Raw genomic sequence first — 26,566 nt, forward strand, 5'->3', positions numbered from 1 at the left:
ATCCATCAGCAGTGATTTCATTTACACAACACACAAGAGACCTGACGCCTCCCAGAGACTGCAGCTTTTCAGCGAATTTCCACAAGAAATGCTCATTGTTTTTCCTCAAGCTCAGCTGCCATTGGCATTAATTGTTTGCAGGGCTTTATCAGCCATTTGGCCTGCCTTCTGTGCACTTTCTCCAGTTGGTTAGCTGCTCCTGATTCAATTTACCATTGGCTTGGATAAATTGCCCCTCTTTCCCCTGGAATCAATTTCCTCCCTTTAACATGGTGGGGAGGAGCGGCAGACATGGACGCGCTGACTGCCTCCCTATCTTAAATATTGACTGACTCCTAAATATTGACTGACTCGGTAATGGGCTCACGGAAGCTGCGGCTGCTGATATGTGCGCTCCGCTGAATTCGTCAGCAGTTTCGCTTCCCCAAGTTTTATATTTTCGCTCCCTCCCGTACAGACTTACGCATTCTTCCCCCACCGATACACCTGTGAGTTTTGAAGAGTCGCACAGGCCGTCGCGTTTCCTTATCTCCTTCTTACTTTGTCCGCGTCTTTTACGGCTTTGTGCGTTTAGAAGGAAAGTATTCGTGTGTAGTTTTAAGAGCAAATTAAAACCAGCCCATTGACTTAAGATTCATTTAATTAACAATGAGGCGTCTGCCAGCTAGATGGAGCCCAGTGACTGCACAGATTTTCGGAGCCTGTCTGGCGGCAGATTTGGGTATTGTGGAGCCTTACTCCTGTCCCGGTACTTCAGAAACATTTCCTTTTCCAGCTCAGTTCACACACCCCTCTTCTTAAAAAGGCAAATTAAAAAGAAAGAGGGGAACGGAAAGCTCAGAGCTACAGTATCTGCCGTCCCGTGCTTTTACATAAAGGGAAGCGAGGGGTGCTGTGTGAGCAATTGGTTCCAATTGCCAGAGGATTGGTCACGCCAGTCTTCGGGGGGTGGAAATCCACGTGAGAATGTTGTGTCTCTATCAGCGAGGGGGCCGGAGCAGCAAGCGACAGACAATAGATCTCTCATAACGGTCTGGGCAAGGCGGAACGCCGAATCATCGAGGGCCGAGGTCCACCTCTCCCACCGAATTAACTCTGCCTGCGCCAATGTACCATAGGCTAGCAACTATCAGCTCTGGATTTACCATGCTACTCGACCTGAGCCACTCTATATGTACACAGTATCAAGAGGTTGTACGGCGGAACGGCAAATGGAGCCCCAGTCACAAAATGAGGCCCGTGACCGGGTGAGATGGGCCCAACTCTCAAACTGTTCAAAATGCTCCACTCTTAACCTCGAGGAGCTGTCCATCACGATTAGGTGGTACTCCCTATCTGTTGCCGCCATATGAGGATGGGGGCAGAGAGGGAGAGGACCATGGGAAGAGAGGAGCAGATCCGGTTTGCTACGGGGAATTAAGCCGCCCCACCTCCTCGGACTCAAAGGAGCACAGGCACTGACTCCAGGCAGGAGAGACCTGTGGGGTGCTGGGGCCAGGAGGCTGGACAGGGAGGAGACGGAGGAAGACAATGGTGGAGTCTCTACTTTGGGCAGACTGGGGAGTCAGGGGGATTAGCAGGGAGGTCAGAGGTCAGCAAGGACCAGGAGGATTTCCCAGGCTGTGGAGGTACAGCTCCACATCACTCCACCAACCCTCCCCCCGTACACACACACACACACACACACACACACAAACACATGTGATGTCAGTTGACTCTGATCCCACATTATCAGTGTCAGTAGAAACCATTCAACCATCTCAGGATAAAACTACTCTGTGCTTAAGATGGTCTAAATCTACAACAAAGAAACTTCACAGAGTTTCAGTGACAAACTGAAACTGCCAAATGTTGATTTTGGATAAGTGAATCAGGGCTAGGGACAAACATTGGTCGGTGACACCACCTGAACTGACTGCACAACTTTGGTGAAGGGCCTCAGTGTTTGCATACAAACAGCTACTGAAGAAACATGCCAAGCCCCATGCATGGCAGTCTTGTCAGAAGTCTTCGTCAATCTCCTTCCCTGAATTGTAAGGCCGGAGACATCGGAACAAAATCAGGGCCCAAAACAGAGGACAGCCCTGCTTCACCTACTTCCAGCATCTCCCAAAAATGTTCCCCCCTCCCTCTGTCCCTCCCCGCCCCTTCCTGTCCTCCTTTCACAGGAACCCTCAGCACTCAAACTGGCCTTTACATCTGTCGCCCCAATTAGCCATTCAGCTGCCCAGCAAGGGGACCCTCGAACCCTCAGAGAAAGCGCGGCGTGGCGGCTTGGCCTGGAGAGGCCCTACGTCTGAAGGGGGCTGGCGGGGCGCTGGCTGACAGACAGAGGGCTAGAGTGGGGGTACAGGGGACGGGGAGGCCTGCCAGTCCTCCAGACGGGCCCATTGTGGCGCTGACGCGGCCCCGATAAGTCCCCCCTTTCACAGCCTGAGCTCTTTGCCGGCAGCCCCTGGCTCCAGCCGACGACGGGGCCCTGGTCTGACGTTTGTCTGGCTGATTGAGAGGCACTAAATTAGGGGCCATTGGGGGAGGAGTGGGGGTGGGAGTGGAGGGTGCTCTGGTGACATGGGACAAGGGGGCCATTTCAAATTCCAAAATCTGCTAAATAGGCACTGCCAATACCAAACAACATTCTTAATGAGCACAATCTGTCAAGCCGCAGGATAAATACAACTTTTTAATGTCATTTTATTAGGAAGGCACAGAGATTAAGTCCACGCTGACTTTCAATGAACAACAATGTGTTGTGTATAAACAGGCTCTTCATTTGCCACCTACTATTTTTCCATTTCAATTCCAGACACTGAATTGGACTGAGTAGGAGGTGATGCAGTGAAACAATAGCACATTTCAAAATTTAACTAAAGGAATTCAGTGACTCTGCTGAAGACGAAATCAGCTGCTACTGTAAGCAGTGTTCACTTGTGTTCTAGGAACATGAAGATTGTTCATTCACTCTGGAAATTCAGTTCAATTTTCTTCACATTTTCTCTTGTAAAACCAAATTCATCACAAAACATTGTGCCAGAGGGAATTGTCTTTGATGGCCGCAGAAAGACCAGCCACAAGCTCAGCCAACGTCCGTTGATCTGCATTGGCGCGTGGGGTTCCAGCTTCAATGGTGTCTTTCATGTGTCCTACAGCAGGAAGGTGCCGCCAGTATCTGCGTCCTCGGAGGTGTGCTTACAGAATCAGTCCTGAGGAAACGGGGGCATCGCCAGTGGAGTTCCAGATGTAATACTCAGCGGACACCAGCTCACGGGCTGCAGGGACACAGAAGGACCAAGAAGAGAGAGAGAGAGAGTCAGGATTGGGTAGGAAACTACACACACTCCCGTTCATACAATGCTCTCCTGTCATTATACACTGCACAGAGCAGTAACCTTGAGTCGATCTGACCAAGGAGAACATTCAAACTCCATACAGAAATGTCCCAGCCGGGATTCAAACTGGAGACCTTCTTGCTGTGAAACGACAGTGCTATCCACTGCACCACCATGCAGCACACCTGCCAAGCAGGAAATAACTCTTCAGTAACTCTGAAAAGAATAGTAGCATTTATTTTTCCTAAAGAGCAGCATCCATATATTTCCTTGTTTGTGTAAACTGCACCTCATTTTACATGACACATTTAGGACCACAAGCTTTTCTCATCTCATCTGAAGCAGGGGTGTCAAACTCCAGTCCAGGAGGGCCACAGTGTCTGCAGGTATTTGTGCTTTCCTTTCAATCAGCAGCCAACTTGAGAACTTGAGAACTTCTCCCTAGCCAATCAGTGACTTCAATTAATCACTTTAATTGAATGCTGAAAAACACCCAAAACCAGCAGACACTGCGGCCCCTGACCTAAAGTATTCTCCATACTGACTATGATGATAATGAAGGCAGGCTCTGGTCCCATTCGCAAACCTAACAGTAATGTTGTGGGCTGGCTGTTCTTAAAGCTGGGAGGAGATCTGGGGGAAGGAATGGCGTTTTGCTTTTTCAGCTGAGAGTGCTGCAATGACATAACACTCACAGGTGGTAATGCGAGGCTTTGCCGTGGAGTAGACCTGCACAGAGTGCTGGTCCACACTGCATCCGGACAGAGTCAGGTCTGGAACCCGGAAGTATAGCTGTAACACATAAACAAATATGCGCTACCATTCCCACGTATTGCTCATGTACTTTCCTCTGTAATGTTATTACTCTTGTCGATCAGAGGGGAACTGCAGTTACATTTAAAAATGTGGTATCTACACTCACTTTGATGTAGGCTGTCAGCCCAGTGCACAGAGGATCAGTTGGTCCTGAAGACTGCCCAGAGAAACTCACAGTTCCCCCCAGCGACACCTCCCGAGACCTGGGAAACTTCTGTCCTGGGGTGGCAGGGAGATTTGGACATGCGTTAGAGAAAGCAGCAGGCCATGATGGGACACTGGAGTCCCAGGAAAAGAATCAAGGCCAATGTATAGTTCAGTGACAGTTCTATTGCCACTCCACGTAGGCTGTGGTCCTTGTCCTTGTCAATGCACAAATTGTCCATCCGTAATACTGTATATAAATGCATTCAAGCCGACCAAACATTGCGTGCCGCTAATCGCAGTGACGCTGCCACTGGACTATAAACTGGCCTTAAGAGGGCCTGTTCTACCCACTGTACGTACCCACCACCCAAACCAGCAGGCTCTTCTCCCTGGTAACCTCCAGCTGCCCGGAGCTCACCTTGACATCCACGTTACCCAGCTGACCTCTTTGGAGAAACAGTAAGGTTACCGGTTAGCTGAGGAACACAGGCTAACAATATCATTTCCTGGCTTTACACAGGCATTGTATACAACAGCCAGATCAATGCACTGCACTGCATAAAACAGCAATGGTTCTACAGCTGGGGTGGGCAATGCTGGTCCTGGAGGGTCGGTGCGTATGCAGGTCTTTCTACCTCCGATTAGCCTGGCTAAATCAGCTAATTGGCTGTCTATACAAACACTGGTTCATTCATAGATTAGATCACTGTAAAACTTCATTCACTCATGTCATTCATGCACTTATCAAGAAGTGTCAGGGGGCGTAAATGTTAGGGCTAATTAAGTCATTAAGGCCAGCAGTTGGCATGAAAACCAGAAAGAAACACAAGCCACCTCAACAGGTCCCTACCACCTGTTGTCCACCTCTGTTATACAAGAGTCAATCCTTAGCAAATGGCTAAAGAAGACCAATGTGTGCAGGGGGACAATTACACAAAGGCTTCAGAAGTTGGGTGGGGGGGTGAGGGAGGGATTTGATAAATGTGGAGGTCTGTGTGACTGTGTGTCCATGTCACCTGTTGAAGAAGGGCAGGTGCGCCTCACAGTACTCAAAGCTGTTCCTCACACTCTCGTGTAGCTTCAGGCTCACAGTCACCCTAAGCTGCCCCTCCTCCTCCTCCTTCAGCTGATAGGACCCCAGGATGGGAGGGACCGGCACCTGAATACAGAGGACATGTGTCATCAGTCTCTCCCATTTTACTCTGTGATTGGTGGCTCTGCTTGGTCTTTCCACTCTTTCCTTGCCTGCATTGTGCCTTGTGCTGCATCTCACCCGGTCTGCGCAGTTCAGTGTCGCCGTATAGATCAGCTTACACCGCCCAGGTGACTAATGCAGTGAAATTACTAAAAAACCTTGTGGGCTTGTGTTACTGATAATAATTGAAGAGGAGGCTGATAAGCAGTGAATTCTGCAGGCAGGGGTTGAGAATGGATTTTTGCAATGACACTGTACTTTGGGTCACTTTTACCCTCATCTTACACTCAAGACTTGCATTCTCCAAATTGGGAGATTCTTAGAGTATGTTATTGCTACGCTGTATAGCAGCTGTATTTAGACCTTGTATAATAAGTTACAATTGTAAATTGTATATTGATTTAAAAAATGTGTTATAGCACATATTACATTTACGCAATACGTGCTATTGGGCAGCCTGTAACCTAGTGGCTAATGTACATGACTGGGACCCAGAAGGTTGGTGGTTCAAGCCCTGGTGCAGCCATGATAAGATCCACACAGCTGTAAGGGCCTTGACCAAGGCCCTTAACCCAAGGTTGCACCAGGGGGGACTGTCCCCTGCTTAGTCAAATGTCAAATCAACTGTCGCAATCCAAGTCGTTTCGGATAAAAGTGTCCGCTAAATAACAAATTATAATTATCATTATATTCTGTAATTTTCAATGTTTGTTCAGTCTTGTCTCTTCAACAGGACCTCTAAATTAACAAACGGACTTATGAAATCTAGTGATCCGTGCCGATCCAGGCCTCAGTACCTGAGACGTGTAGCTGCAGAGGTTGAAGGGCTCCACCGGGGGGGAGAAGGGGAATTTGTAGGGCCCAGAGAAGGCAGAGCCATCGCTCTCATCCACGCTGGTGGCGGTCAGGAGGCTGGCGTCCAGCGAGGTCACGCAGGGGTGGACCAGGATGTCCTGCAGCGGAGAGCCGTTCGGCGGGAGCGAGAGGGTGACCGTCACATTGGGCAGGACGCCCTCCACCTCACACTGATACCGCATCAGCACCGCAACGGGAAGCGGGAGATGAAAGAAAGCACGCGGTAGGGTTAAGAATAACTCACTTATTTGCAGATGAATACACCACAAAAAAAAACACAGATCAGTTTACACAGGGTCTTAAATACACCGGCTCATAAATTACGTAAACTAAATATGTCTGCCTAGAAAATAAATAGAAGAACTACACTGGAATTGTACTTTAACCATTACTTTACAGCTCATAATTTAGGATGCACATGTTCTAATAATAGAACTACTAATAATATACACTCAGTGAGCACTTTATTAGGTATTTATTAGACTTATTTGTCTCATGCTGCTGTAGCCTATCCACTTAAGAGGTTTGACATGTTGAGTGTTCAGTGATGCTCTTCTGCATACCACTGTTGTAATGTGTGGTTATTTGCATTACTGTCACCTTCAACCAGTCTGGCCCTTCCTCTCTGACCTCTCTCATTAACAACATGTTTTTGCCCACAGAACTGCTGCTCACTGGATGTTTTTCACACAATTCTCTGCAAACTCTAGAGAAAGTCACTTAGACTTCCCCATTCTGACATTTGGTCTGAAAAACATCTGAACCTCTTGACCACGTCTGCACGCTTTTATGCATTGCGTTGCTGCCACATGATTGGATGATTAAATATTTGCATTAACATGCTGGTGTACAGGTCTACCTAAGAAAGTGCTCACTGAGTGGAACTTTATTTATATATCACTTTTGAAGCACATTGCACAAGTGCTTCACAAAACAATATAAAGATAACACGAAACAGTAAAACATTGCGATAAAAAGTTACATCCTACAAAAATGGTTACAAATAGATCTAAACAAAATATGTACAGCATAAAATAATAAAAATGCTTGTGTGGCTCATTCACCACCACAGTTGTACAGCCCCTGCCCTCACCTTGCAGGTCACGCTGCCGTAGACGTCCCATAGGTCCTGCCGACTGCGGCTGCCATACTGCATCGACCGCACCATCTCGCTCAGCGCCACGCTCACCACCGCCCGACCCCGGTGGAGCCCCGCTTTCCACGCCGGCTGCTTCTGGGTCCCCACCGGGGTGGCTGCTGTAGCAGCGGGCGATGAGCCCACCTGGGGGGTGTCCAGGGGGGTTCCCAGGGGACACACCTGCAGGAGAACCGAGGGCAAGAGGGCCAGGCGAGATGCCAGTGCCTCCGCCTCCAGCTTACCCCCGGCTCCACACAGGAAGCTCTGCAGGCCTGTCAGCAGGGAGAGGCCCTGGGACACAGAGGCCAGGCTGGGGAGGGGGGGCCGAGGTTCGGGGGGAGCTTCCACCAAGGGCAGACAGGCCAGGATCAGCCCTCCCTGAACAATGGCCAACATGGGCCACAGGGCCCCCCCATCCCGGCCCTCCAGGTGCAGCTCGAGGGCTGGGGAGCGCTGGGGCCGGGCGCAGTCATCCCGTGACACAATGAAGGACTTATCGGGATCGGTTAGCCCCAGCTCCGTCAGGAGGGGGTGGAGGATGCCACTGTCCTCTGGGACAGCCACATACTGCGTCCCTCCAAGAGACTTGGCACGCCACTCAACTGTGGGATACCGCCTGCACAGAAAACCAGACAGACAGATAAACAATGACAAATATCTGTGAAGAACCGTAACATTGAATACATTATTTTAGTGGGACAGCTTAATGTGAAAATCATCAGCGGCCAAAAAGTTACATAAATCTATACTGCAGAATTCATCCTGCGAAATCGGATTTGAATGGCAATACGTTTGCATCAAGGGACTTCAACTTAAAATGTAAAAACAGGTTGACTTACTTTGAAAAGCGCACAGTTCCAGATTGTCCCTTCTCGTGAGTGATTATCCACAATGAACGGATACTCATTTCCTCTTTCCCTGATTATCTGTGTAGCGAACTACCAATATGTGAATATACCGTGAGGAGCTAATGTTCCTGTAAAATCATCACCAATTCAGTTTAACAAGAGGAATTAACAGTTCTGATTACTAAACACAATTATTTTGCAAGCCGGTAACTACCTACACCTGACTTGCTTCCTAGAGCTAAATTCACGCCCATAAGTAACAAAAACAGTTTCCAGTCTATGTGTGCGGGAATAACAACTTCGCAAAATATATCCGTGCTGCAGGAAAAGTTGTCTCTGGAAAATCGTTACATTCGTTTAACATTTGGATAACAACATGCGATTACATAAACGTCTCGTTCAAACCGATAAATAAATCCCAATTAAACAACACATTTTCATCTGCTGATCTCATAACACAGCAGAAAAATATCTTCCTGTTCGTAAAATGACATGAGATGTAGCGACGCCTGCGCAAACGGAACACCACTGCATGTGATTTGCCTGTCTCGAGTACGCGCCCCCGGTGTTATGCGTTAACTCCGTAACTCAAATAAAGGTAATATGATTTGCACTTTTAATAACCCCTCTCCAATTTAACTTTGGAGGCCCCACATCAAAGTTGCATACCCTGTTGAAAAAAACAGTATACGCTATGTTTTGGAACAGCTGGTAGCTGGTCATTTCAAGATGGTCAGAGCTGGATTTTTGGACAACCTTACAACCTTATTAGGACGCAGGTATTGGATTGAGTTTTCCCATATTATTTATAGTCGCTACTTTACATTACATTACATTCTGAAGCTAAATCTGCTGATTTATGATAGCCAATGAAGAGTTTATAATAGTGAATTGTAGAGAGTTGTAAATTATATTAGCCTTTTAATAAGTTACATACTGCACATTATATTAATCAATAAAGACGTCCAAATCCAGAAAGTAGTTCATGATAGCCAAGTAAGAGTTTATAATAACATTTTATTCTTGTCATTTGTTATCAATTACGTCGTTGTGTGCAAATGGTTATTAATTATATTTGTATTTTAGTAAATTGTATACTGTAAATTATATTAATATGCAAATCGATTAAGTTATTATCCAAATACAGAAAGCAATTAATAATTCTCCAGCATCAGTGTCAACCCCATAAGCACTCTATAACCGAGCGACCGTGTCCCTGAACACGGGAACGCGCTTCTTGTGGGTGGGGCTTGTCGTCTCAATTTCCGGTCCGGACATGGCTGCTGCTGGATGCAGGAAGCAGAGAGGCTGTTGTGCACAATCTTGAACAACAGCAGACATTTTCTAAATAAAAATTTAACTGGTCGATCTGCAAGTCCCGGGCAGTCCGGCTTATAGTTGTCGCAGACATAATATTTCTGTCGGAAACAAACAATGGCAGCTACAGCTCAACTATTCGAGGTGGGGCTACGAACGGGCATAGCTAACTAGCTAACGTTAACTAACACAGAGCAGGCTAGCTAGATTAACCCTCTGTTATGATTATTAACCTATGCCAAGTAGGCTGCGTGCAATGTTCTGGTTTACGCAATTCCTTAATTTAGTTTTCTATCCTTATTTGTTTTATGCCGAAATTTGAACCAGCTTGCTTGCTAGCTAACGTCAGCCATGTCCTTTTTATTTTCCGGCCGTTGGTAAATGATTGATGTTTACAACTGAGGTCTGTTTCAAGAGTAAGCCGCTGAATGACAGTAGAGGCTAGCTGAGTACGCCAACATGTACTATTTATAAAAATGCTAACCTGTTCATTTGGACAATCCTTGTTTTACACCGGGTTGTGTGTGTAGGGCTACGCAATGGTCCAGTCCAAAAACCTCAAGGGATTTCACAGGAGTCGTATGCTCTCCGATGATATAGTTGCTATGCATTTTATTCCCAACCAAATAGCTAGTTATACTCTTCCGATGGAATGTCAATCAATAAATACCATGTTTAATATGAAGCAAACAATTCGGTCTGATGCTTGGTCCTACATACGGGTTTGTTTATTGATTTGCATAAATCTTGGTATGATTAGCTAGAGTTTTCTTTCTATTGTTTTAATGACAGTGCTGTAAATAGTTCAGACCACTGGAAACATTACTTATATATACATTACTTAAATAGCTTTGTATGTACCTGTACAGTCTATATCAAATATGTTGTCAAATATTAAAGCATTTGATAATAATTCAGTTGCTTATGTTAGATAATGTAATTTAATGTTTTAACTGTATATGTGAGCTAAAACCAAACCACACTTATTATTTAAAAATATCTAGGTATTTGGTGTCATGTTTTTGCTATGACACTTCTTACCTTGATGGAATGATCATGAAGCTTAGGGATATCCATGTGCAAGAATTAAGACTCTTTATATCAGTTTTAATATAGTGGGCCAAGACAAGAATAATATCATATTCTATAAAGTGTGTTTCCCGCGTGCTTGTTTTTAGAACGCTCACTGGCATTTCACTTATTGATGGATCAGTTTTCATGATCATTTGCTTCTTTTCACAGGAACCTTTTGATGCAGATGAGTACATAGAGAGACTGGCATGGAGGACCCCTGGTGGGGGTTCTAAAGGGGGTGCTGAGGCGTTTGACCCCAAAAGGTGCTGCTCCCATTGTCCACCTGTGATCTCGCCTAGTGCCTACAACTGTATAGTCGAGTGTCTGTTTGACTGACCACATTTTCCGTGTGACTGACACTTCTCTCTGTGTGTTTATGTGACTAGCATCACCGCAATTCTGTGTGTGTCCACGTGAACTGTGTTTGAGAGTATACTGTCTGTCTGTCTGTCTGTCTGTGTGTGTGTGTGTCTGTGTGTGTGTGTGTGTGTGTGTGTGTGTGTGTGTGTGTGTGTATGTATGCGTGCGTGTGTGTGCGTTAGGTAGGGGGAGGGGTGTGTGAAGGCATAAGCTTTTGCTAGGACCGTCCATGGATAGTTCCCAGCATGTGCTCTTCACCCCGCCCCACAAATGTGACAAGCTCTGACAGATGCTCCGCGTCACGTCGACTGTTCTGCCTTAGAGGAGACAACATAATTCAAAAGTTGAAGGTCCTGTTTACACGCCTGGATTCCCCTGAGGACCAGCGATGGGCACTGCTGGGCAGCCTTCATTGGCATGCCAAGCTGCAGTTCCTTTGCCATCTGCTGTGCCTATGCCAGACTTTGCTGTGTAGACACTTTGTAGCAGTGCATCATGGGAAATGTCAGATTGCAGTCACAAAGCACTGAGTCATGGCTTACTGAGAGAATGTGTTTTGGAAAGGCGAGCTGGTCTTAAGCTGCAGTAGCCAGTGTAAAGGGAATTACTCAGGAGATTACATAGTCATCACTTCTGGACGTTTTCTTACCCCCCCCCCCCCCCCTAAGGAATCTAGTGCTGACTTGGAAAAGGCTCTGTGGCCCATATAGGACTTATAATGCCGCTGACGGTGGCTGTCAGTATGAGGAACCCACAAATCCAGTAGAAATTAATTTCACAATACTCTTTTTCTCTTGCTGTACTGAAAGGTTAGCAGGAATGGTAGCAGTAATTCATCTGCTCTGGAAACTGACCTTTAGGCAGTTTTCCTGCAGATGCTGTATTAGTCTCTTCATAAAGTGTTGACTGTGGACAAACCCTCCCAACATCCCCTGCAGGTCTTTAATAAGGTCTCACGTTGGGGCCATCAGGGAGAAAATATGGTCAACCAATATTTTTGTGCTCTTCCCCAATGAAGGCTCTAGTGTCTTGTCTTTTTATAAGCAGAGAACATTCTATGGGCACCCGGCCATTATGCAGGACTGCCCAGGCCAGGCACTCCATTCTGCTGAGTGCAGTGGTTGAGACTACCGTGCGCTCTGCTCTGCCCCCTGCAGGCTGCTAGAAGAGTTTGAGAACCACATCGAGGAGCTGAAACAGCTGGACGAGCGCATCCAGCGCCGGGTGGAGAAACTGGAGCAGCAGTGTCACCGGGAGGCTAAGGAGTTCGCCCGCAAAGTGCAGGACCTCCAGAGGAGCAACCAGGTCAGTTCAGGGCGGGGAGCTCTGTCCTTTGGGGCTGGCTGTAGTACAGGACTAAATGGATTTCACCTCCCTGGGGCAAGTACATTTAGGTTAGTTGTACATGAGGCAAGCTCAGGTATGTACCGAGTCTGCTGTTCACCTCCCAGTACTTCATTCTGCTGATACAGCTGAAATAATCAGCCAATCAACAACGTAATCTCTGCGCACACTCGCATAATATCCCAGGTGCAGTCTTAAAGGTGCCTCTCATTTAGCTTTCTTCTCACAAAGGGGTATTTGTTGTCAATTCCAATTTGACAACAAATTATACAAGGAGTATTAGTATTGTAACAAGAAATTCTGCAGACCTGCAGGACCAAAATAAGCTGAGCCTTAATTATGCTGTGCAGTACATATGTATTTGGACAGTGGTTCAATTTCAGTTCTTTTGGTTCTGTGGTTTTACGTGTCTTTGGCTTTGAAATGTAAAAGTGAACATGAGATTAAAGTACAGACTGTCACCTTTAATATGAGGGTTTTTAAATCCATATCGGGTGATCCTTGTAGGAATTGCATCCATTTTTATACATAGTCCTCCCATTTTAAGGGACCAGAAGTAATTGGACAGTTGGCTTCTCACCTGTTTCTGATTAGTCATGGGAATTTAATTACTTCCTTAGTACTGGTATAGGAAAGCTTTCAGTATCAAGTATTGATTCTAGGCCTTTGATTACCTTTGAATTCTTTGAACAATTCTGTTCTGTCAAAATGAGGACCAGACTTGCACAGTCAAGGAAGCCATTATGCGGCTAAACAATAGGCTTACCCAAATAAAATGTTAGGAACATCATAAAGAAGAAAATGTCCAAATATGTACAGACTGCACTGTATGTTCTTTTCTTCTTGACTGCATATCATGCATCCTTTCTTGAGGAAGGTTTGTCACTGATATTTTCAGGCTTTGGCGGAGTACTTTTTAAACTATGTCTGCAGTGCTTGTGCCTGTCTCTTGTCTGTCTGTACAGGTGGCTTTCCAGCATTTTCAGGAGCTGGATGAGCACATCAGCTATGTGGCGACCAAGGTGTGTCACCTTGGCGACCAGCTGGAAGGTGTGAACACGCCACGGCAGAGAGCAGTGGAGGCCCAGCGCCTCATGACTTACTTCAACGAGTTCCTGGACGGGGAGCTGCGCAGCGATGTGTTCAACAACCCGGACAAGGTCATGCTCCACCCCAGCCCCATCGTACCTTTCCAACATGGCCGCCAGCTGCACCCACCTGTATTCACTCTGCCCTGAACACGATTATATCACCACTTCTTCATTTAACAGCGGCTGAACACTCTTGGTTCAGGAGAATTGCATGTCATACTCTGGACCGTACAGCTAGTATGCTGTCCACACTAGGTAGTGCCACATATCTAATCCACTTCCACACATATATAGCACTTTATTGCAATTATTGCAATTGTGTACATCGGTCACTGTCGGCATTCACACTCCCAAGCCATTGCTCTCAGTATCACCTAACTGGCTCTGACCACTCTCTGGAATGCACACTAAATCCTTAACTGTCAAGTGGTCCCTTGGAGGTCATTGTCACTTGCATTGATCCTGTTTCGCCTGTCCTCTCAGGTTCTAGCTACTCACCACTGGACAAATGAATGCATCATCCTGGTCCTTAAGTCATCTCAGCTTTCATACTGCAGTATGAATTATTTTTTCTTTCACTTGGCTGTGAAAAGCCTTCTATCTACCATTCCTATTTTTGCTTCATCAACATGGAAAACTGAGGAATTTTGTTCTCATCGCTGAACTAGGTCTACCACACCATAAATACTTCTAAATGTAAAAGAGGTCACCCTGTAAAGCTTTCCTAATGATGATGAGACTGTTTCTCAAAAGTAACACTGGCATACTTGTAGTACGGGCATACCATCCTCAAGGTATTTTGGGACCAGTCATTAAAAGCTTTGGTTTTGATACATGAAGGGTGTATTGTGGATTCTGGGGTGGCATCGAAAGGGTTTCTCACTTGCATGGATTGGGGCTGGAGAGATGTAAAAATGAAACGTATGCAATAGCAGGGAAACTGACGGGCCTCATGTTGTTAACGTTAGGACTCTAAGCGCTTAATTTTTTGGGATGGTATGATCTATGGGATAAGCAACATAAGAGTTGATAACAGTTGATTCCTGCTGGAGGGAAGTCACATGAGTTATAGAAACATGTCATTTTTAGTAATGCATTATTAACTTGACAACCATACTATTTTGCAGTGTCATGTTGCCTAAGTGGGTGAGTAGGGGGTGAAAGCCACACAAAAGCTCTGCTTTGAGTACCAGGAGTGTGAGGAACTGGTAAGGTGGACTGCTGGTTCCAAAGTAAAGGCATCATGTACAGTACTGTACCTCGTGTAGCCCTGTGTAGCCATGACTCAGCGAATTGGGGAGCAGGGGGACTTGGGCAATGGAGGCCAAAAAGAAGCATCACGCTAAGGAGCGAAGGTAATCGCTCCTTTAGTGTTTGGCTTGTGTGCGACGCGGACAAATGCAGGGAAGGCCCGAGCAGCCCGACACGGAGCGAGGAGACGGCCCGCCAGCGCCGGGGGTCCGGAGGTGTGCCGGAATATGGACGGGATTTTTCTTTCCCTTTTTTCCGAACATACCTCGAGCCGAGGAGGAAAGCTGTGAGTCAATAGCTGGAGGGAGAGGCTCCGCTAATCCTCCTGAAAGGGAGGGCTGGCCCGCCAGCATGGAGACAAGTGCTGCTAAACCCTGACTGCAGGGAGACGGCTACATTACTTACATGGGATTTAGCTAATCTTAGCTAGAGGACAGATACTTAGAAAGCCTCGCAGAGCAAAAAGGCAGCATCCACCTCACGGGAGTGGGGTAATGATGTTAGCTGAGGCAGGCATGTGCGGGAGCAGAATAGCTGGGGATGGCGGGGCCGGCGCACGTTTCGGGAGAGTGGGGGGGTGGGGTGGGGGTGGGGGGGTTCTCGACAAGGCCCCTCAGGAAGATATCCTGGCCCGGACAGATTATTGAAGGATATTAAGAGTCTTGCGGGATTACACCCCATTCAGAACAGGCAGGCGATAAAGAGTTGGATGCGTTGCAAACTTGCCGCCGCTGATACTCAGGTGAGCGGAGTTGGCGGTTATCAGTGGGACGGTGTGTGCATGCGGCGGGTGATTTAATTAAAGCTGATCTTCCAGAGTGCAGGTGCTTCCAGACCCCTTCCCTCCCTACGCCTGCCTCACGCCATCCTCTCCTCTCTCCGCAGATTAAAGAAGCTGCTGATATTATTCAGAAGCTGCACCTCATCGCTCAGGAGCTGCCCTTTGACAGGTCAGTTACCCATAATGCACACCTGCAGGACTATACCCAGAGGGGCTGCTAGGCTCCAGTCTTTAGAGGAATAATAGTTAAATGGTGCAAAACAACACAATCAAGATGCTAAATAACCATTTGCATCCCATGTTCACATTTACAAGAAGTAAATGCCCAGGGAATAGCTTCAGCATTATTGTGATTTATTAGTGTTTTATATTAATATACTACTGAAAAGGATTCAGTAGCTGTTTGCTATAGCTGACTGTATTTGTTTTATGTCTTTGCTCTTGTCCCTTAACAGGTTTGCTGATGTAAAGGCCAAAATAGCCAGTGAGTAGCTCTTCCTGATAATGCTAATAACCTGAATCTGAACATTTATAATGTGTTAATTTCCTAAACATTGTTCTCCCATCTTGGAAAAATGTGCTTGAGTGCTGTGTTTTGCATCACTCTTGGAGCTACACCCAACTCTCTATATCAAGTAATTCCATTAATTGTTTTGAGCCAGTGTACACTGACAAGGAACTGTTAGTTGTGAAAGGTGGTGATAAACAGATCTTTCAGCTGGCACTGATATCAAGCAAGCTAGAAAATATATAATTTCTTCACTAGTGATAAAGTTTTACAAGTTAAGATAACACTGTGTTGCTTGCCAGTGTGATAGATGGCTGGTCATACTTGTGCTGGATATATGTAGCAGTTAACAAGTTTACATACTTTGCCACTGTCTAAATAGCAAGCAAACCAGTAGGCTAGGCAGCTGTCGATCAATCATTTAAGCTAAAGTTTGAAATGTGACATTGGAATTCAGTAGCTTCTCGCACTGAAAGTTACAAGACAAAAAGACTGCTTTTTCTATGTTTTCATTTTGAATGTTATCTTTTTTGTATCATGGAATGATCATTGTCTTTAATGCTACTGTTCAATCTTTAACAGCAGTTACCAGCAGCTTGCATCATACTCTCTAGGCTCCCTGGGAAAAGAAATGTTAAGATAATGTTTGTTATTCATATGATAAAAATAATTTTATTTGCACACTCTCATATCATGCACACCTAATAAAACAAAAAAGTTTTGCATTCAGGGCATGGGAAGCAATCTACACAATTTTCAAAAAACCTTCCGAGAGTGTACAGTGCAAGGAAATACAATATCAAATTCCAGTGACGTTCCCCTTCAACATTTTCAACAACTAAATGTGTAATATAAAAATTTCTATTAGAGCAGGGATCTTTATTCCTGGTCCTGGCTGGCCGCAAGATCTGCTGCTTTTTGTTTTTAACTTTACTATCAGCAACTGTTTCTGACCCAATAAACCTGGTGAGGTAAGTTAACTGTGTAATGGACTGCTTTATTTGAGCAGTCTAGAACAAAAACCAGCAGACCCAGCGGCCTGCCAGGACCAGCGATGAAGATCACTGCATTAGACCTATTGTTTTCTGCCAGGAATCAACATTCATTGCATGAATGTGTACGATATTTGCCAGGATTTAACTTAGAGCTCAATCAGGCTAAAGCTAACGGTGTGCACACATAATGCAATTTCAGGTAAATATCATGACCTGGAGCGTCAGCTGATCCAGGAGTTTACAGCTGCCCAGCGCAGGGGGGAGATCGGCCGCATGCGGGAGGTGGCTGCTGTGCTGCTTCACTTCAAGGTGAACCTTTCAGGCCCGGCAACTGGGTCTTACACTCACCTTTATGTGGAGTATATCTGTAATCCACAACAGTGCCTGCTTTACGGACAACATGCTGCCAAAGTCACACAAAAATCATTACCTGTTCTGTTCATTTAGGGGTGCACAACACTCCGGTCCTCGAGGGCCATTCTGCATACCGGTTTTCGTTCCAACCAATCGGCTTGTTTTTAATTTGCTGACAGCTCTATAAATTACCCTGGTTCAAGCCTGTACTTGAGCACAGTAAAAACTTTAGGATACACTTTCAGTCTGCAACTTCAGCCAGTACTCATACACGTCAGATAATTATTTAATTGACTCATATCTTAAGACCAGAAGTTGGCACAAAATCCTGAAACTGATCGGCCCTTGTTGTGCACCCCTGATTTATAAGACGTTTTTGTTCATATAAAACAAATATTGCTTTAAAAGTCATGAAAACTGCTTTGGTTGTGTGAAATTGCATTAAGTACAAGTCAAGTGTCTTTTAGCCTGCTGCCAAGAGGTTCATGGTCTACAATCAGGCATGAAAGTCAGTGGCACAGTATGCTTTGTGAGATCTTGACTGTGCTTTTATTTGTTCCACCCACAGGGCTATGCACATTGCGTCGACGTCTACATTAAGCAGTGCCAGGAGGTGAGTGGAGTTTTTAATCTGAGCACGCTCTGTTTGTACCGATAGTCCTCTCTCTGAAACCCCCGTTGGGTCCTTGTTTAGTCTGTGGTCTCTCGGGCATTGTCCTGTGCAGCCACACGGTAAGGATTACAATAGCACCGTAGCCTGCGTGACTCAGTGTTTGCCGTGCTGCTGTGACATGGCGGGTCTCTGTGCTCAGGGGGCCTACGTACGGAGCGACGTCTTCGAAGACACGGCCATCTTGTGCCAGCGGGTCAACAAGCAGGTGGGCGAGGTCTTCTGCAGCCCCGAGACCGTTATGGCCAAACTGATCCAAAACATCTTCGAGAACAAACTGCAGGTATTTTTGCTTTCTTTCTCTTGGTTTCTGCTGTTTTTTCCTTATGTTGCCTTTGATTTTATATTTTATCTTTCCTGCTGATGTCCATTCAAAAATTGGGAATGAAAGAAATGCAGGACTGCATCCCCTAGAATATCCCCGGAGAGCACTCTTTCAGGGCAAAAAGTAGTTTACTGAAAGATGAGATCTGAATATAATGGTACACTGGGTGCTAAGGATATAGTATAATTGTGCATTTTTATTGTTTGCCACCCATACAGATTGGGTAATTTTTTGTACACAAATGCAGATTACACTTTTAAGTAGATTTTTATTACTAGGATCTCGTGTGGCATTTTATTTTAGTCATGAATACAAAATGTTATCTCAGAGTGCAAGGGTCTTCAAACTTTTCTGATGCTGGGGCCACGCAGGGTTAAAGGCATCCAGGGCACCCCCAGCATAACTTAATAATCTTTTCTTTTTTTTGGTTTTCCCAAATGTATATGTAGTCATTGCATATGCAGACTGGCCAGGGACCCCTTCCAGTAGCTTCAAGACAAAATGTCTTGAATCCATCTCCTGTTGAAAACCCAAGCTCTAGTGCATAAAGCACAGCACCTGACTGAACTTTTGTTCCCAGGCCCATGTGAGAGAGAAGCTGGAGGAGACCCGGCGGTCTGACTCGGAGCAGTACCTCAAGAACCTGTATGACCTCTACACCAGGTGAGGCCTCAGCCTGTCTTTCATATCCTCTTTACCCCACGCCCACCGTACCGCGCTCAAGAGTGTCCCGCTTCCAACCCCCCCCCCGCGGTGTGTCTCCAGGACCACGACTCTGGCCACCAAGCTGACGGAGTTCAACCTGGGCTCGGACAAGCACACCTTCCTGTCCAAGCTGATCAAGAACATATTCTTCTCGCACCTGGAGAGCTACATGGACATGGAGCGAGAGTATCTGCGCACACGCAGTGCCATGATCCTCCAACGCTACTACGACTCAAAGAACCACCAGAAGCGCCCGCTGGGCACCGGCAGGTAGGTGCTGCACTTCTCCTCCTCCCTCCCGTGTACCTGAGTTCAGTTCAAACCTGTGGTCTTACGCTATACTCCTCTGTGAGCAGAGCAGCTTATAGAGCTCAGTGAAGATCTAATTACTGTATACAATGTACAGTTATAACTAACACAGGCAGACTATTGGGTTTTAAAGTCATCTTATTTCACCAATTACTTTTCACTGCTGGTTTCAATTTATGGTAATGTAATGACTTTGGGTATTCAGTTAATATGCTATTCTAAGTTTGGCTGAAGAAAATGTGTATACGTCAAAGGGAATTGGCCACTTTGGACATCTGGACTTGAGGACTGTTCAATGATACTTATTTGAGCAAATCCATTGGGATGACATCTGAAGCGCATACCATCTCAGATATGGCATCAAACAGCTGTTCAGATGCAACACTAAATGTCAAAGGCAGCCATTAGCCACCTGACAGCTGTTGCAGGGATGACTGACTTATTTTTTATTGTGGAAATATCTTTCATCATAACCAATTCTGTGTTTGGTCTAGAACCAAACTCTAACTCATCATCATGTGCTTCCTTATGATGGCAGTGAATCAACATCACAAGACTGAGGCGCAAAATGGATGTGCTGTACTATACAGTGTTCACCTGCAGTCAGCAGAGCCCATCTCTTACAGGACAGGGCTTGGTCGTCATTGAGACCTCCGTATTCAGCCCCCGTGTGTCCAGCAGGGGGCTCCCCACCATGAACCCTGTCCTCTCCCCCCGTACAGCATCCAGGAGCTGAAGGAGCGGATCCGACAGCGCACCAACCTGCCGCTGGGGCCCAGCATCGACACCCACGGGGAGACCTTCCTGTCCCAGGAGGTGGTGGTCAACCTGCTGCAGGAGACACGCCACGCCTTCGAGCGCTGCCATAGGGTGACTGAACGCCGAACCACAATACCCAAAATTCACCTCGCACATGGATTCAAAATGCCTGTCTATTCTGAGCTACTGTTGCCTGGTTACTGTGCCGATTCCAGGAGGCAAACATATACTGGCTCTGCCTAGATACAATACTCATCCACCATTCGTCAGACCTTGTAGGTCAAAATGTAGTGAGAACTATCTGTTGAAACTAACTTAGACCCCCTTCTTCTTCCCCAGCTGTCAGATCCCTCAGACCTCCCCAAGAATGCCTTCTCCATCTTCCTGCTGCTGGTGGAGCACCTGTGTGTCGACCACATCGACTACGCCCTGGAGATTGGCCTGTCAGGTATTCCAACCTGTGGTTTCATTACAGAAGTATTGTGAGGAATAATGCCGGGTTAAATGAAACCGGTTTTTCCTACTTGTCCACATAGTGGGCCAGCTATAGGTGTCCAGCAGTGTGACCAGTTCAGCTGTGGTCTCACTGGAATTGAAGTAGTTGTGTTCAGATTTTTTGGGGTGTATGGGGGATAGGTGCACACAGCTGCATAATGAGCACCGTGAAAGAATGATGAACCCATTTATATATCCCTGCTTTCCCTGTTTTGCAATAGCATAGCATGGCAATCCTTGTGCATGCTTGCAAATCCTCTGCTGTGGTGAGAGTTATAAAATGAAAGGGTGTGATTCGACCTTCTTCCCGGCAGCTATCCCTTCCTCGGATGCCAAGAACGCCAACCTCTACTTCCTGGATGTGGTCCAGCAGGCCAACACCATATTCCACCTCTTCGACAAGCAGTTTAACGACCACCTAATGCCCCTTATCAGGTGAGAGAGCAGGATGACTCGAGCACCGCTGTACATTCCTGCCATCACACAAACACACCCTCTGAGGGCTTCCTCTGAACCCCCTCATGACCTCTCCGTTCCTCCTCAGCTCTTCCCCCAAGCTCACCGAGTGTCTACACAAGAAGAAAGAAGTGATTGAGCAGATGGAGGTGAAGCTGGACACCGGCATTGACAGGTCAGCCACACGGCCCATCTGAATCATATCCACAACACACTGGTGGAGTGCCCACCTGTAGCATAGTGGTTAAGGAAGATAACTGGGACCTGCAAGGTCGGAGGTTCGATTCACGGTGTAGCCACAATAAGATCCGCACAGCCGTTGGCCCTTAACCCTGCATTGCTCCAGGGGAGGATTGTCTCCTGCTTAGTCTAATCAACTGTATGTCGCTCTGGGTAAGAGTGTCTGCCAAATGCCAATAATGTAATGTAATGTAATTTGGTCTGTGCTCTATCCAGACCAGCGCAAGCACATAATCACTCTGCTCGACTGGTTATGTGGACAATGATGTCCTGTGTAGTGACTGAAACAGACCGATTGCTGTGGGCTCCATTGCCAATGTACCCTCATTGGGCACATAAATGGGCACACAATTACATTACATTACACATACATACATACATACACATACACAACGTTTATAAATGTAAAAATGTTTAATGTCACCATGGATAATGTTATCTCTTGTGCCTGTGAAATGCAGTGTAAAAGTATACTTAATGAGTTGTACCGTTCGTGCAGTGACCATTTTCAGGCAGGCAGCTGATAGCTGCTGTTTGATCAGGCAGCTTTGAGCTCCATTTCCTCTGCTTTCCTATCCAGGACTCTGAACTGCATGGTGGGCCAGATGAAGCACATTCTCACGGAGCAGAAGAAGACGGACTTCAAGCCGGAGGACGAGAACAACGTCATGATCCAGTACACCACTGTATGAACTCTGGCACTGCACCGCTTTCGAATTCATACTTCCAGCGCATTGAGCCAGTTGACCTCCATAGTATGACTTTACACCCTCCCTCTCTATTCTCTCCCCTCCCAGGCCTGCTCCAAGGTTTGCGCCTACGTCAGCAAGCAGGTGGAGAAGGTGCGTCAGTCCATGGACGGGAAGAACGTGGACACGGTGCTGACGGAGCTGGGCGTGCGTTTCCATCGCCTCATCCACGAGCACCTGCAGCAGTTCAGCTACAGCTCCATGGGAGGCATGCTGGCCATCTGCGACGTGGCCGAGTACCGCCGCTGCGCCAAAGACTTCCGGGTGAGGGGTCAAGTGACATGGGCCAGACCGTTGAAAACCAGTATTCGTTGGTGTTGCAGTTGCACACCAAGGACTGGGGTTCGATCCCCGGTCACCGAGTTTGGCCAGCTCACGTGGAGCGGTGCAATTGGCTCGCGGCTCCGAAGAAGGGCGGAGGACGATACGGCTTGGAGAAGGCGTGTCGTTCTCCGGACCGTTAGATCCAATCGTGCTGCTGCCAGACGTGGTCGTATCTATGCGGTGTATCCTAGATATCATGGGTAATTGGTATAAATAGGGTAGAATTGGCAACCAAATTGTGAGAAAAAGGGAAAAAATCTGAAATAAATTTAAACTAAAAAAGAAAGGGTATTTGTGAAGTCATGGGGGGGTAAGCATTGAGCAGAGGAAGTTTTTTAAGTTACCTTTTGGTCAACTCTCAGCTTCAAATTACCTGATTTTTTGTTCCCTGTCCATTATTCTAAAATGCTGATGGCTCTCTGTCTGCCCTTACAGGTCCCTCTGGTACTGCAGCTCTTCGACACTCTCCATGCTCTTTGTAATCTTCTTGTGGTTGCCGCTGACAACCTGAAGCAGGTGTGCTCAGGGGAGCAGCTTACTAACCTGGACCGAAACTTGCTGCACGCCTTCGTCCAGCTGAGAGCTGACTATCGCTCCTCTCGGCTGGGCCGCCATTTCAGCTAGTGTCCACCAGGGGTCCCTGTAACTTCCTTGTAGCCAATGACACTACTGCCCAATCACACCCCACCTTCCATATTTCTGTATGTACCCTCTATACTCAACAGCATAATCCCCAAGTCCAAACTTCCCCAGTGTCCCTAGACAGCCAATCAAGAGCGATATTAAAATAATGCACCTGTATCTCAGTCAACTTTTCCTTCTGGCCTATCGTAGACTTCCAGAGGAACTCGCCCAGTGTGGGTCTGGATTTGCGCACTTTTTCAAAATATTCAAACCTGCACTGACTGCAATGCCGTTCTGCTCATTCCCATTTTACTGGGTCTAGTTTAACTCAGAATTATAATCCCTCTAATATTGACAGTCACCAATTGAGAGCATTTCATCTGTCCTATATACTGGTTGTTTTTAAAATAACCATAGCCGTATTAGATAGACAAGAGAGACTGAACCGTTGAAGTTTTAGGAGCAAATTTTTGTTCCTTTTTGTTTTTTTGCTTTGATTGTGCCAAATATGAGTGCTGTGTCTCCACTGACACAAGGAGAGCCTGCCGGTCGACCTAGCTAACGTCTCCAAAGCACTGCTTGTTTTTGGATGGGGGGGTCGCTACGGGCCAGCTCTGCTCTGGGAAACGGACTGGAACTAAACACGGCCGCGGCCCATTCTCCGAGCCGTTCCCAGGCCAGAGACCGCCGCGCCAGGCGCAGAGAGGGACTGCTGCCGTGCCCTTTGACCTTTCAGGGGAGGTTAGGCTCAGTGTCGAGAACATGGTGGTCTCCGCGCTAATCGGGTCTGATGTATGCCCAGGTGACCGGCTCGCCTCTCCGGTCAAGGTGGATGCACCAAAAGCCGGTTCACCACCGAGATCAGAGAGCGGTCAAGGCTCACTACAGGACACACACAGACACCCCCGTGCACTTGAGTAGGCTCCTCGCTGTAATCCAGAATGGACCTCTCTCTCGACTCACTACACTACTTAAGTGTTTTTAAAGAACCTTTGTTACATCTTCTTTTGTCTGCGCTCTGTAGAATCTACAGTAGTTGATGGTCACAATTGGGGCAGCATGACGTTTTTGTTTCTGTTGAGTCACTAAGGCCCAAAGCCGGGTTGTCCTTGCCTCATCCCCATGCTGCCACTGTACAGCTCCTCGCCTTTATTAATGATTAATAAAGAAATGGTTATGTTGTGTTAAAGCCTATCATTCTTGACTCATCCGGGCTTTATGGTCCTAGCATGGTTACTACTTATCTAGCACCTCAGATACATTTCTGAGTATAAAATAGGTTTTCTTGGTATAAAATAGGTTTATAATCTAATATATTTCATCGTGGGTATGAGGTGCATTGCCATTTTTTAATGAATCTCTGTTTCGACGCCAAACATGCCAATGCAGTATCTGACCAAAATGTTCAATTTGGTCTCATCTTACCACAGAACCTTCATTCAATCATAATTTAAATGCCCAAATGAGACAAAAATGTCATGTTTGATTTTAGTTGGAAACATTAACATAATATTTAGAAATGGTGAGAACAGGCCATTCAGCCCAGCAATACTTGCCTTTTCCTACGACTGAAGTGTACCGAATGCTTAGTTTGCCTAAAAATTAAATAGTATCTAGCACTGTATCAAGCCTGGTCTTGAAAACCCCCAGTGTTTTCTGCCTCCAAATATACATTCACATTATTACTTTATTAGGAACATTATTCATGCGATTATCTAATCAGCCAATCGTGTGGCAGCAGTGCAATGCATAAAATAATGCAGATACGGGGCAGGAGCTTCAGTTACATTACATTATTGGCATTTGGCAGACGCTCTTATCCAGAGCGACATACAGTTGATTAGACTAAGCAGGAGACAATCCTCTCCTGGAGCAATGCAGGGTTAAGGGCCTTGCCCAACGGCTGTGCGGATCTTATTGTGGCTACACCGGGATTAGAACCACCGACCTTGCGTGTCCCAGTCATTTACCTTAACTACTATGCTACAGGCCGCCCACACAATGTTCACATCTACCATCAGAATGGGGAAAAAGTGTGGTCTAAGTGACTTTGACCGTGGTATGATTATTGATGCCAACTGCTGATCTCCTGGATGCTGATTTTCAGGCAAAACGGCAATCGTGCGAAAAAGCAGTTTGCCAGGCAAGAATGCCTTGTTAATGAGAGAGGTAAGAGGAGAAGGGCCAGACTGGTCAGGAAGGTGAAATTAATGAAAATAACTACACATTACCACAGTGGTCTGCAGAAGAGCATCTCTGAAGACAAAACGCGCCAAACCTCTTAAGTTGATAGGCTACAGCAGCAGAAGACCACTAAGTCTAATACGCCTAATAAATACCTAAAGTGCTCACTCCATTATTATAGTACTGTATTTTTCATGTTGCCATTGCCAGTCAGGGGTGCTAATAATTCTGGAGTCCACTGTAAATACAAAAAAAACACAAATCACATTGAAGTATAACATTTGAATGTGAAGGATGAGCTGTGATGCATATTGTACCTAACTGTCCAAATCTAAAACAAGAACAAGAAGAAAATAATTAAAAAAATAAAATAAACTACACTGAAAGCCTGGAGAAAAAGGGAAACCTCATCCATAACTTGGGGAAAATGCAAAGAATGGAAGGGAACTCTCACCCTTGCTTTAGTAATCCCCAGCTACTGCAAATGGCATGCAAACAGTATTTTTAATGTATTCTTTTTAAGAAATATTATTAATCCCCTTCACAGACACCATTTTCCAGGGCAATTTCGGAGAGATTACCTATTATCCATGGGAAGCACAAGGTATTTACTGAAGCAACAGTGGTTAGCAACCTTCTCCTGGATACAACATCTCACACTAATTTAGCTCACAGCCTTCAGAAGGAGGTCCCCACCCCCACCCCTGCCCCCACAATTCATCAAGGGACTCATTTTTTGACTGGGGATACACGTCTCTCAACCCCACTGCACCTGCATATCCATGAGCCCCCACAGTTTCCTACACCCAATCTCTCCATACCAACCCCCATCCTCATATTTCTCCTTCCCCCCCACCCTCCTACCCACACAAGACTAATGGCAACATTCATGAAAGTGTGCCTATAGTCACAGAACAGGCATTACCCTAAACTAGCAATTCAACTCTCAATCGAAAATCAAAATTATACCAGCACAGTAGAACAGAAAGGCCAAAGATCAGCCAAGTTCTTGAAATGGACGCAGTTGTGGAAGACCGGGGAGAAGGGAAAGCTAGAAGAACACAGAGTGTAGTGTTCTGTAGAAGGTACACAGGGCGCTTGGCAAAGTCAAACAATGCAATTAATTAGGCTAATATTAATATTATTAATGCCTCGGAAATTCAATTCTCTCATCCCTAATCACAACTGGATAGCTTGTAAAAACTATTTTCTTAGGCTTGGGCGCAAACACCGCCGCTTTCCAAACATTTGAAAACTATTTGTTTTTGCGGCGATTAAAGCGAGAATCCTTGGAGCCGGGCGGGGGGAAGTGGGGCCCAGCCA

The 26,566-nt window shown here is 46.2% G+C and overlaps 2 protein-coding genes across 2 annotated transcripts; one reads left to right on the forward strand and one right to left on the reverse strand.

Moving 5' to 3' along the window:
- Window positions 1–2,669: 2,669 nt before the first annotated feature.
- ap5m1 (adaptor related protein complex 5 subunit mu 1) lies at window positions 2,670–8,879 on the reverse strand. The gene is made up of 8 exons (XM_061255727.1): window positions 8,320–8,879; window positions 7,436–8,096; window positions 6,285–6,512; window positions 5,309–5,451; window positions 4,653–4,738; window positions 4,252–4,364; window positions 4,025–4,121; window positions 2,670–3,269 (listed from the first exon to the last, which is right to left on the reverse strand). Exons 1-8 carry the CDS (start codon window positions 8,385–8,387, stop codon window positions 3,190–3,192), a joined length of 1,476 nt encoding a protein of 491 aa, XP_061111711.1. The 5' UTR covers window positions 8,388–8,879; the 3' UTR covers window positions 2,670–3,189.
- A 697-nt stretch (window positions 8,880–9,576) lies between these two features.
- exoc5 (exocyst complex component 5) lies at window positions 9,577–24,248 on the forward strand. The gene is made up of 18 exons (XM_061216083.1): window positions 9,577–9,789; window positions 10,888–10,982; window positions 12,237–12,384; window positions 13,389–13,583; window positions 15,651–15,715; window positions 16,002–16,030; window positions 17,249–17,358; window positions 17,972–18,016; window positions 18,216–18,356; window positions 18,979–19,061; window positions 19,164–19,373; window positions 20,135–20,282; window positions 20,511–20,619; window positions 20,981–21,101; window positions 21,211–21,297; window positions 21,943–22,048; window positions 22,160–22,375; window positions 22,871–24,248. Exons 1-18 carry the CDS (start codon window positions 9,763–9,765, stop codon window positions 23,057–23,059), a joined length of 2,124 nt encoding a protein of 707 aa, XP_061072067.1. The 5' UTR covers window positions 9,577–9,762; the 3' UTR covers window positions 23,060–24,248.
- Window positions 24,249–26,566: the final 2,318 nt, after the last annotated feature.

The sequence above is a fragment of the Conger conger genome, chromosome 1 (assembly GCF_963514075.1).
Source record: "Conger conger chromosome 1, fConCon1.1, whole genome shotgun sequence".
In the NCBI taxonomy this organism is placed as follows: Eukaryota; Metazoa; Chordata; class Actinopteri; order Anguilliformes; family Congridae; genus Conger; species Conger conger.

Bases quoted from the DNA above. Each gene is read 5' to 3' on its own strand.
- ap5m1 (XM_061255727.1), bottom strand. From the start codon at position 8,387: ATGAGTATCCGTTCATTGTGGATAATCACTCACGAGAAGGGACAATCT. The intron at 5,452-6,284 runs GTACTGAGGCCT...CTCTGTATTCAG, and splicing joins TCTGCAGCTACACGTCTCAG to GTGCCGGTCCCTCCCATCCT. The intron at 4,122-4,251 runs GTGAGTGTAGAT...TATGTGTTACAG, and splicing joins GGCTGACAGCCTACATCAAA to CTATACTTCCGGGTTCCAGA.
- exoc5 (XM_061216083.1), top strand. From the start codon at position 9,763: ATGGCAGCTACAGCTCAACTATTCGAG. The intron at 10,983-12,236 runs GTGCTGCTCCCA...TGCCCCCTGCAG, and splicing joins GAGGCGTTTGACCCCAAAAG to GCTGCTAGAAGAGTTTGAGA. The intron at 20,283-20,510 runs GTGACTGAACGC...CTTCTTCCCCAG, and splicing joins CCTTCGAGCGCTGCCATAGG to CTGTCAGATCCCTCAGACCT.